Source organism: Colletotrichum scovillei (assembly GCF_011075155.1).
Source record: "Colletotrichum scovillei strain TJNH1 chromosome Unknown Contig00003, whole genome shotgun sequence".
Lineage (NCBI taxonomy): Eukaryota > Fungi > Ascomycota > Sordariomycetes > Glomerellales > Glomerellaceae > Colletotrichum > Colletotrichum scovillei.
In genome coordinates this window covers 3,839,822-3,852,017 of record NW_023336261.1, presented here as the reverse complement: position 1 = coordinate 3,852,017, position 12,196 = coordinate 3,839,822, and the positions used below count along the sequence as shown (strand labels likewise).

The 12,196-nt window shown below is 53.1% G+C and overlaps 1 protein-coding gene across 1 annotated transcript; it reads left to right on the top strand.

Moving 5' to 3' along the window:
- Positions 1–5,694: 5,694 nt before the first annotated feature.
- Positions 5,695–8,087, top strand: HER10_EVM0001657 (uncharacterized protein). Its single transcript, XM_035471398.1, has 2 exons — positions 5,695–6,528; positions 6,591–8,087. The coding sequence occupies exons 1-2, from the start codon at positions 6,392–6,394 to the stop codon at positions 6,805–6,807; spliced, it is 354 nt and encodes a 117-aa protein (XP_035335672.1). The 5' UTR covers positions 5,695–6,391; the 3' UTR covers positions 6,808–8,087.
- Positions 8,088–12,196: the final 4,109 nt, after the last annotated feature.

Below are 12,196 nucleotides of genomic sequence, written 5' to 3'. Positions count from 1 at the left end.
TCCCCGTCGTCCTCCACGGTGGGGCTGTGTCTCTCTCTCCAGGTTTGAATGTGGACTCTCTTGCCTCGTCTCGTGATTGCCAGATGAGGGACCAGATGCCCAGAAACCTTATGTACACAATAAGGTAATCCAGCCGCAGACTATGTATCTGTACGAATCAAACCTCTTTCTGGTAACTATCAACGCGGGATGAATATGCGTATAGGTGACTAGTCTGTCGTACGTCGTATACCAGGTTGATTGATAGGTTTCTCGCCTTCTTGTGGCTTGTCGGGCTGCCCAGGTGTTGCTGTGGAATTGCAGAGTGGAGAGTACGGATACTTTGCCATGTACCAGCACTAGAGGCTTGAGGTGGCTGTGGCTTTGACCGTGGGAAGTTTTGACACTGAGACTCGGTGACAAGTGTCGTTTGGACCAAGTCGAAAAGGCGAGCTAGTACAACCGAGAACAATAAACTGCAAAAGTGTGACGTGTGTAAAGATGCGCGGGCGATGTCTCCAAGATCTGCCAAGCTTTTCAAGCGCGCAGGAGATATCCGTCATGCTGTACAGAGTAGAGAAGGTATCAGTACTCGCCCCAACCCAATTGAGAGTGGGCGTGGGGCTTTATAAAATCCTTCGAGGTCCGGATAGAGAGGCTGCATAAACAGACACAACTGCAAAGTCAGAGCCAACTTCGTCGAAATACAACAGCATCTAAGATGATGCAAATACCATACCGCCAGAATTGAGCTTCACTTACAAACCACACAACGCCTGCTCTGCCAGCTTCAACAAGCCCAGTCCCTGCAACCCGACTCAGGTGTCTCATATCTTCATATGCCTGTATGGAAAGAGGAGGGTTTGGAAGCTCCGGGAGGGTGAACTGGACAAAAGTGGGAGATAGACCGAAGTTCCATATCAAGGTCAGACATTTTTTTGCCAGATATGAAGGGCGCGCGGCAACAAAAAAAGAAAGGCACTACCCAGCTTGTCTCTTCCATAGTAAAGACACGCCCACCAACATTGTGATACCCGAGAAATAGACTTCCACCGTCAAGTCCCTGGAGTCGGCCTGGACGTTACATTCAGCGGCCCAACGACAAACACGTCTAGTTGTATGATCGGAACCATGATTCCCTGTAGACGACGAACACATCGACCGAAGTCCATTCGACTCAACGTCCACAGTGAGAGACAGTTGATATCATTGAGCTGTTTGCGATCCTCGTAAGCACACTTGTCGGACCGCGTTCGGTCAGCAGTTGGTCCTCCACTCGCCTCTTCGGCCATGAGCAGACCCAAATTGATCCTCGCGTCTATACGACCAGTCTTCAATCGTTGACTTCTCGCCGACTCTGGTCTAGCACTCTAGATAGCTAGCTAGGGCTGCCCCTTGATTTTTGGTGGTGACCGCTGCAGATGAAAGGTTCTCCAGTGCCATCCCAGCCCAAGACCCACGATGGCAGTGCGAACAGATGTGGATGCCTCCACCACCACAAAGTGGGTGGGAGCCGGGGGGCACTGGGCATCGACGCCAAAATGTGGGCCAAGAAGTCCAAGGGGTGGCCATGGGGCATGCGCCTAATCAGGGATGAATCGGGGGGATCAAGTGGGAGAGCCGGAAGCCCAGTGGATCCGCAACCAGAGGCAACTTCCGAGACTCTCCCGGTGCGAGTGGGTACCTATGCGCCGTGCCCAGACCAAAATACTTTTGTACGAGGATGCCATGATATTCTGGTGAGCCGTTGACATTGACCAATTTCTGTCGAGTCTGTAAAGACATGGGTATAGAATTAAAGCCAGAGAGACCGAGTTCGACTGTGCGCTTCTTCGTGGTGTGGGATATGTCGTTGAGGCGCGGGCGGGGAATAAACGTTCCGGGTGCCAAACGTGTGTAGAATCCAGAGGTTCGCCGTTGCATTTGGTGGCATGCCGTGGTCTATCCAGACATATTCTTGGCCATCGGCTCGGTATGAGTATTACAGCCGCATTCCAGCAGCGAGCTAGAAAGAACACCAACGTTTGGCGAAGGAACGGGATAGGCACTCGCCGTTCTATGAATGGTGCATCGACGATATCGCAAACACCATCCCATCCTAGGACGTATTAGCAGGTGATCTTGCGGCCATGTGTGTCCACCGCAGAGAGGCATTCCAAGAGGGATCATGAAAGGTGGTTGGCCGCCTGCGGCTGATCCCCTGTAACCCTACTACACTACGGTGCTACCGTATTTGGCGCCTCAGATATGTGGTGGAATCTCATCCTCGTCACGTCAGTGACTACGGAGTACTGCGTACACCGTTGCTTGTGTTGCATCTCAGCAAAGTGCCAAAGAAGGCCGCCGTCAACCTGCCATGGCCTACCTGGTCGGCCGTGGGTTCCACCAGGAACGGCCACAGCAGGGCGGCAGCGGCCAAGGGATCCCGGAGACGGACCAGGAGCCAGCACTGCAAGCCTGCATCGGTTTGGCCTTGATCCGTGTTTGTTCGGGCTGGCCCAGACCACCCTGCAGCCCTGGTGCCTCGCCTGCTGCAGATTCACAATCAAGTGTGGTGGATTCTCGTCGACGACGACCGGATCTGTACGGGATGGCGCCCCGATTGCGACCCCTGTAGCCAGCACTTCTTGTTTGGACAAGACTTGAATTGAACTCTGACAATATCTGGCGACGGGGGGAAAAGTACGAAGCCTCTAAAGAGCCACTAGCTCGGGTTTCAGCGGCGCCAACGGAATGGGGCGTACGGACAGGCGTAGGTCGAGGCAAATCATCTTGAGCTGGCTGTTTGGTTTGGCCGAAGTTGGATCGTGGGGACCACCTAGCACATTGAGGCACGTTGCGACCTCGAAGTGTAGCATCTGAGAAACCCCGTACATGGTTGCTTGGTTCTTCTTTCGACATGTGTATTCGAATCCAGCATTGCTGAGATGGAACATCTGAATTCGAGATGGAACCCAAGGGTGATCTTCCTGAGGGCTGGGGGGTTCAGGTGGTGTAGAGGACGTCATTCCGTCAAATCAGGGATGGGGTAGCTTCAGTCCTCCTAGAGCGCTGTTTATGGTCACGACGGGCCAATGTTGCCAGCACTTGGAGAGATGAATCTCCGAGCAGGAAAGCTGCAAGAAAGAACAGACGTCCTGAAGGCTGAAGTCTGATGTCTGGAGTCTGAAGAACGGCTTGGGCCTGAACCAACGAGGGTGAGGATGAGGCGTACCGATTTCATCAGAGTGGCGGATCGTCTGGAGCGGTCGAAATTCGGGGTTGACAAGACAAGTTGGAGAAGAGGACCGGATGGGGATGGAACAGGTAGATCGTGATAATATCTGAGCGTTGATAGGAGAGAAGGATTTTGGTGGAGGTTTGTGAGGGTCGGGGTGTCTGTGTTTGTCTGTCACTCTGTCTGCACGACAGCGACGAAGTGGTGGGAGTGGAAGTGGGAGCGGGAGTGTGGAGGGCAGACGCTAGCAGAGCAGGGCAGACCTGAGCCCAGTTGGAAGGACCCACCGTACCTTAGCTAAGATGTTCCCTTCGAAGGTACCTCAGGAGGTCGTGTACCTACCCCTCCAAGCCCCTTCCCCAGCTTGTTTTGGGAAAGGACGATGCGGCTGGCACGGCTGGTAGTCGAAACGCAGTAGACGATTTGCACATTGAGGTAATGGGGAGGGTACTGGGGGCTTGATTATTGTTGCTGATGTAAGAGACGCCATGTGGAGAGTCAAAGGCTGTCTAGCTCTGCGGATTCACGACCACCAGTCTAAGCAGTAGGCAAGGTGCCACGGCACTGAGGTACCTGAGCCTTACTTGGAGAAGGTCTGGCCTGGGCTGTGGAGGGTGTCTTGACTTGGGGTCCCAAGCGTAAGGTAGCTTGCTCGCATTGTTATTGTTCCGCGTGGAAAGCACGAAGGTGGAAGGGTCCTGGCAACACAAAGAAGACGGCGTGGATGGGAATGGAAGCCACACATGCCAAGATGACAATTCTGAGACCTCCACGTTCAGGAGTCCCGGGAAACAGGTCAACAAGTCAGGAACAGGCCCAGACTCAAAGTCTAGCAAAAGTCCTTGGCACTCATTCCATTTCTTTGATCTCTTCATCTCAGGGTTCGACCATATCTGGAATCTGCATGACCCTTCCATTCATCTATCCAGGTCAACATCAACAACAGTACTGTAGCCTGTAGGTCGATGGTATCCCAAGCTCTTCATTTGCAAAGCTCCACGTTACTGCAGCAGACTAGCAGTACTGTATCGCTACACTACGTGACTACCTAACTACCTACTAGGATTCCGGTATCCACAGGTCCTGAAGATCACTGCGGATAATCAGGTGCCGCAGACCACTACTCCATACACTAACATGAATTTTTCAAGCCACACGATCAGTGAATGATCAACAGCGGCGTATCTGCACATGGCTACCTCACATTTGAGCCCTGGCTTGTGCTTTGTGCCTTGACCCCAGCAGAAGCCACTTGCTGTACTGCGGAACTGGCCCCGGCGAGTGAAGATTCGTGGCTCGGGGACCAGTCCGGGCTCTATCACCACACAAGGTAAAGGCTCTCAAGCTATAGCTCAACGGCGCAATTACGTGACGCTGCCAGACTACCTTAGCCAACCGCGCAAGCCGTCAAGCCATCAAAACCTTGAGCTATTCTGTTCCATTCAGTCAAATATCATAGCTTTGCGGTCGTAGAAGCTCCGAACTGATAGGAAGGAAATTCCGCATTGACATTCCGTATCGGCGATAGGGTTTAATTGGAGTGGAGGGCTTGTGCTGAAGTCGTCACGAGGACGGGAGTATTAGTGAACGTTGACCTTAGACGGCTCTCCAACACCTTACGGTATGTTCCTATTTCGCATTGCCCTGAATGTCGGCCAAATATCAGAAATCGTTCGACTTTCATTGCACGAGGTAGACTAGCACTCGGGGCAGGCATACCCAATACCACCCCCCATTCGATGGTCGATGATTGACCAGTGCGCAGGACAAGGGGCTGCAGCAAGATCGAAACGGAGCACGCTTAATTCCTCCACAGCAAAGTATCTGCTTAAAAAGTATTAGCTGAGGCACTGAGGGACCGAACCCAGACAAAAGGTATCTTGATTCACGAACCTCCAATTGTACCTACTCCGTACCTGCCTGGCATCTCAGATAAAGGTACTTGGGTACGTATAGAGAACCTGTAGAGGGAAAGAGTACGACAAGCTGAGATGATGTCCTTATCCACTTCAACATGTCCATCTCTCCTTCGCACCATTTCCAAGGTCGGAGCTTCCTCTTCAGACCCTCGTCAAAGTCTCCAGTAACGGGAGTCTTCAGAAATGAAAGTCGACGCTTTCGCTGTCGGACTTCGAGGCAGTATGACCCCTATGAGGCACCTTAGAGGCTTTTCTCTTCTCACTAGTGATGCATCTCATGCCTTGGGACAGCTTGTGTCTAGATGTTCTGACTCTGCTACTACTGCGTTCACATTCCGACCTTCTACGTCCGCTAAAACAACGCGGTTCACCTTTCCCCAGCTCCGGTTTGTGGAATTCCGACCTGGAAATGAATGATGTTAGCAGCTAGAGGAAAATCTCGTTCCACATTTCCTGCCTTAGTGTGCCCCGGCTTCAGATGAGCTGCATTCACATGGCGACTTCCCTACGTGCGTGCGTCCTACCTTACCTTACCAGCTTACTTGCCCCCTCCGTGCCCCTCCAACCTCAACCTAAACTACGCAACATCTTGGGCTGCAAGATCATCACCGCCCAGCGTCAACGACTCGTCTGCCGGCTTTTCTCCACATCAGCCTCCTGAACATCTCCCCTTTCATCAACTGTAGTCCGACTTGTCCTTCCCAGCCCCGCTCCGATTTGCTTTGACCGACGACGGGAATCGATGTTGTGTTCCTCTTCAGGGACTGCATTCCAGGTACAGGGACCAGCAAAACCCCCCATGATGTTGGCGACTACATCCCTGACGCAGCCCCTGAACGACAATCGAGCTTGTCCTTGACGCCGTCTTGGATCGACTCGTCGAGAAGAGTTTGACACGCCGCCAGCCAGTCCATCAAAATGTCAGTCGCAACGGGAGTGGGAACCGCCGTTGACACGCCACGCCACGCCTACCTATTCTTAACTTCGTTCTAAGTCCCCTTCGAGAAAGGCCGACTTCAGATGAGAGCTGGAGCCCCAATCATGCCCTTTCACCACCGAGAGCTTCCTGGGATCGACACATTCTCAACCTCATCAGCGTCGAGGCGGCACAACTGCACTGGGATTGCCCCCAGAGTTGCTCCGGTTTCATACCCACCCTCCGTGCTTGAGACCTGCCTTAACGCTACTCTGTTAAGCCTTCCATCCCTCCCCGGAACCCCCTGAGGACTTCCATGGTTGACTTCTTCGTCCTCCTCCCGGCGATGACGACTTGCTGATGCGGCCTGTCTCGAGAAATCGCGCCGCCCAGGCGGTGCAGCTGAGACCTCTGGATTCCGCCAGATGCCAGCTACATGATGCCAGCAAACGGTATAGATTAGACGGAACAGAGTTAAACAAGACAGTGTATCCCAGGCAAGTACGCGACCTCTTCTCGTTCTTATTCCGTCGTGCTAATGTATCATCACCGATACTAGCGCTCCCGGCGCCAATCACATCATCCTTACAAGCCGGATTGTCCAACTTCAGAGCCACCACAATTCGCCCGAAATTGAACAACATTTGTCGACCAGAAGAGCCAACGACGAAGATGCCGTCATAGGGTTCTCGCAAGCTCTGACAGGATTATTCGGGTGGACGACAAGCCCCATGCTTGCTCACCTGTCACCGTCGTCCGTCATCTCGGAGGGCTGACGGCGACAAACTCTCGTCAACGTCGCATTCACAGGCATTACAACCTTGCTCTGGCTTACCCAAGCTGCCAACCATTACAGATACAGGCTGAACCATGGTGGTACTCTGCTATGGAGTACTTCTTGACTGTAGTAAACGGACAATTCATCAGGTCAACAATCTTCCGACACTACGAGTGGTTTTTACTTGGCATACTCGTGTTCCATCTGCCCGTACCCCCTCCTTCGAGGTGACAGTGTTGATTTCATCAAAAGGAATAGGCACGTACCTCGAAGCTTTCCTCGCAAATCTAATCTCGTTGCGTAGTGTACGGCTACACTGCACACATCCCCCGCGCGCCCCAGTCTCTGTCTTTCCCCGACCGCCCTGCTCCTTGTCGATGCTTGGGTAAATACATGACTGGCTATGCAATCTGCGCGCTGTCGGCGAGAAATGCTCATCAATCAAGGATGTAACGGTCTGCGTGGTCACAAATGGATCGAGCGATGTACGTCTACTGCGTACATGCAAGCCCGTTCTTCTCCACGAACCCCCGCCGGATGATCTCCATCGCCTCTCCCCTTCCTGACACCTCGCAAAGGGACAATCACCAAACCCTTGTCATGCTTATCCGCGATACCTAGGTCCTAGCAGCCATGGCTGGCCAGCCTTTTTTTTCTTTCTACGCCATGGTGGACCCTTTGCCATTACTGATGAACCCTGTTCCTCAGTAGCGACGCAGCGCAACGAAGCATCCGCGCAGCCGATGAAGGATTTCGAGCTGTGTTGGCCTGTCAGTGGACAAGCCTTAAACGGACGATGGTTATGAACGTGCCGACGAAAACCAGGTTGGCGCATTCTTCCGAGAGACTACTACGGCACGCGAGGAACCAAGCGTGGTGTGTTGATATGTGTAACACGGACCGATATGCTTAGATTTCGGAACAAGATACCACGGAGTGCGCACGCGGCTGCTTCATGGTCGCCAAAAGGGGTCGGCGTGTGCCACGTACGCCTTCGCGAACTTACGCTTCGGGTCACATCGCGACTTTAGACGGACTTGAGCCGAGCGTACCGTAGAAGGAGAAAAACTGCTCAGGCGTAACGTAACACGTACATCTCACGGAACGATGCAGCTGTCAAACACGAGGATGAAGCAGGTTGTTTGGCTCGGGGGAAACGTGTTTGGGGTCGATCAACCAAGTATACGCTTCGCAACAGACACATCGAGTTGAGGCAGGGAGAATCTTTGCACGTTCACAGTAGTCAGTGAGAGCAGACGAATAGGAAGCACACAGGGCCTTGCAGCATTTATGGTTGGGCAATCCGTCGTTAAGGTCCTATTCGTTATAGACGTTCTTTTAGGCGGCCGATGGACACAGTTTACGATCCCGCCTGATATTTGACTTTGGAAGACGGGACGATCTCTGTTCCGGAGACCAAATGTGGTCCCCGACGGACAACATGTTCAGGGCGGCATCCCGTAAGACTCTGAGCAGCGACATTGACCATGTCCATACTGGAGGCGCAGACGACGCGTAGGGACCTCGGGGTGATTATGTCTTCCTACGATGTATGTCGTCGGCGGCGGAACCCGCAAGGAACTGTCTCCCATGAGACCTCGTTAGCGTCTACGTTGTTCGGTCATACGCACCTAGACGGGGCGAAGTCTGAAGAGCACAGATTCGGAAGGGTAAAAGCTCCAAAGATGCCTTTGAGTCTTGAGAATGAGGCCCCAGCTGGCCTTACTAAGTCCTTAGCGATGATCCTAAACGGTCTTCGTCCCGGAGCCAAATAATCAAGATACCTTGCAAGCTTACATGACCTAGAAAACAGTCAGTCGCCATTGGTTTTCCTCGGCTCGCCCTACCAGTAGACGCAATACAACGAATGCAATGGCACTAACGGCGCATCTTCTCGGTGCAATCTGGAGTGTTCAAGCGTGCACCTGCCGCCCGGTGATCCGGCCGCCCGACGGAAGAATCCACTCTTCACCCTTATTACTGGCGAATTATCATCACGGCTCCCTGTCGGCACCGTGCCTTTCCTTTACCTGCCTAGGTGGGTGCCTCAGCTAACCGTGAGGTAAGGATACAGGTAAGGATATGCGACGTTTCGATACCAGCCTGGGAAACAGACTTTTGCTGCACGCCCCCCTTTCCTTCATGACTGTGGCATGTACCGCCGTACATCCCACCCCTCCAGGGGATATTTTCCACACACTCTCTCTCTCTCCATCCAATTCCCTGTCATTCCCATTTTTCTCCCGCGCAAGCCCCCCCGTCACTCAATCCCAGCGGACCCACCTCCGTCCGCACGTCCAAAGATACGACTGGCTCTTCACATCAACGCCACAACCACGGCCCTACGCCTCGATCTGCACTACTAACGATGAGAGACAAGGCTCCGAATCCCTCCTTGCTGCTCGGGCTGGTGGGCTGAAGGAAGGGGTTGACAGGCGTGACAGGCTTCGGAGGGAGGCGGAGGCGGAGACGAAGCAAGGCGACTGGGCCTTCAAGTCTCGGATTCTCAAAAGATGGACGTCAGGCCACCAGCTTTGACTCTACAGCCTTGTCCACAGCCGCAGCCCTTCGGTCTTGCATCCGAAGAGGGCTAGCAAAGATCGTCCGGAGGATGAATTAAGATGATGTTCAAAATCACAGTGAGACTAGTCAGGACCAGGAGGGCTTGTTGCTAATTTTTGAACAGAACGCCTTTTCTTTCTTGCCTTTCCATCCGCCATCTTGCCTTTCTGCTTTGGGGAACGAACGTCTCAACGCGCTTCGAGAGGTGCAGGCATACAGATACAGATAGACGACGCTCAGACGCGTTCTCTCCCGTATCCGTACATCCTTCTTCATCTCTTTCTCTGTCCTCATACCGCGGAGACGCCGTTAGACGTACCCGATGTACTAGGCTCGGAACGTAGGGCCTTGGGGCCGCGCCAGCCTATGGAAGGCCTCATCTCATCATTACGAGCTGGGTCCGAGGGAGGCGGCGCAACGTTTTCCCCCTATTGGACCATACCGGTATTGATATAGCATCCATCGAGGAGACCTTCCGCGTCTGCCCTGCCCAAGCGGCAGCATAGCTCCCCCCGAGATTCTGCCCGCGTAACGGTTGTCCCCCATCGGCCCGTCTGCGACTTCATCTCGAGACCCGTCCACCCGTCTTCGCAGGGATCGTGTTTGTCAAAGGGACGAGCTCGATATCTTCGGAAAGAGCGAGTGCTCGTGTTTGTCGGTCCCTGTGTAGAGAGGCCACCAGTCCAGGAGGTTTTCTGAACAGGATCTCTTGCGGGAAAGCCAATGACGAGACAAGACGATTCGACCCGACCCCTTAATGCTCGCTCTGTTTTGACGTGCTCGTCCACGTCATTCCAAACAAAGCAGATTCCGAGAGATTCCCGTTGTTTCTAGAGACAGGAATAGAGTCATCGGCGCAGAGGTTCGCTTCTCTGGGTCCTCCAATGGCAGGACGAGACGGGCCTCTCTCGCCTCCCTCATCTGACCTCTTCGTTGCTCTATCGACGGTGGAGGCATAGCATCCGAGTCGTGGTTCCTACCCCTCCACCACCATCAACCTGGGCATCTCATCTTGCAAGTAAGTCAGGAATAGAAGCGGGAACATCGGTCGTTCCGTCTCGTGAGGTTGAGGAGGGGAGGGGAGTGTAGCATAGCCTCCTCTCAGCATCCAACTTCACCGATGAAAAGGATATTGGTCCATGACGTTGTAAAACATAGTTACACACCACCACGGATCCCAAGATCTGGGTATCCCATCGCGGGATCTAAGGTAGAGTTTTAAGAATAGAAAGAAAGAAAAAACTCCGTTCGGTCATCCCGTCTTCCCGATCCAGGCTCCTGGGACGCAACACACTTCTGTGAGACGAAAGGGAGAAAGGAGGTATCCAATCGTGGAGCGTAGTCTATAGTGAGATACGAATGCTTGATACACGCGCGTGCCTTGCACCCTTCACGATCCTATCTCTTGCGTAAGGGGCCTTGTAATAGACGATGCTATAGATATTCGACACTCATTAGTCCCTGCTTCCTATCGAAACCTCGCCTACTAACCCTGATGTGATATGTGTTCAGCCAAAGGCGAAAGGGATGTGAGCTTCGTTCGGTGCTCCTTCGGGATGGGCTACGTCTGTGTTTGTTGATATCATGCTTGCTGGTATCGAAGCCGTCTAGCAGCTGCCCGGGGATCTGGTTCGCTAGTCCATCCAAAAGGCGGACGAGAATAGTAAACAAAACTCGCTCCATCTCACACTTCACCTCCCTTCCTTTCCCCGGGAACGTAGTCAAGAGGCTGTGAGAAGCTCATTCATCCCGGACCGTGAATGAAATCAAGACATGAGATGCTCAATAGCACTACTCAACACGGGAAGAGCACCATCCATTCCCTTCCAACCCTCGCCTCCCCTTTTCCCGCATCATGGAGGTTTCATGAGACCATCTCCATGTGCCCTCCCCCCCTCCCCCCCGGAGACATTTCGGGGATCGATACCAAAGAACAACGGTAAAGAGATACGGGAGAAAGAGAAGAAGAAGGGTGTAAAAGATACAGAAGCATAAGTCGGGCATTTCGATTCGGACCTATTCTCGTCTCCCTACCCGTGTCCATCCAAGCAATCGAACGTCAACATCAGCATCAACATCACAACACATACCCCAATCTCCCAGGGAAACCCGTCGTATACCACGGCCAAGTTCAGGATGCATCCTTCCCTCCCCCCCCTCCCCCCCCTAATATCACTCAAGGAATACTTACTCTCTTCACCACAATCGCAAGAAACAAGACCCAAAGACGACACGGTGGCAATAACCAGACGAGGTCCAATGTCGCGAGTGACGGTATAGATCAAGACCCCCCCCAAAAACAACACCCACCATGTTCCCCCCCTTTCCTCCTCGCCCAAAGCCTCACCTCCCATGACATCCTACCCATACACACACCCCTTCATCTCCAAGGATGAAGCTTCACCAACATACTCTCCCTCATACCTCCCCCTCGATCACCTACCATACACACAGACAGACAGACGCGTAGATAGATGAGATCCACCAGCATCAATAAGCCCCCTTCCCGTACCTCCTCCCGCACGCAACATCACACGGAGAAAGGAATCGGAGAAGAAAAAACTCTGCTCACATCCACAACCTTCCTCATTTCATTATCATAAGACACTATAGTTACGGCGGGAGGGACCAGTCACAATACCTCCTTACCCCCCGGATGCCTGCCTCCCGGAAAACCCGTCCAAGTAGACGACGACAACAGCAACGTTGAAATCTCCAAAAACTCCACGTTCCAATGCAATGCTAATCTAATGCTCCGGTTCTTCTCCCCAAACCTGGAATACGACAAACACCAGACACCAGACTTTCCCCAAAGTGACGCAGTC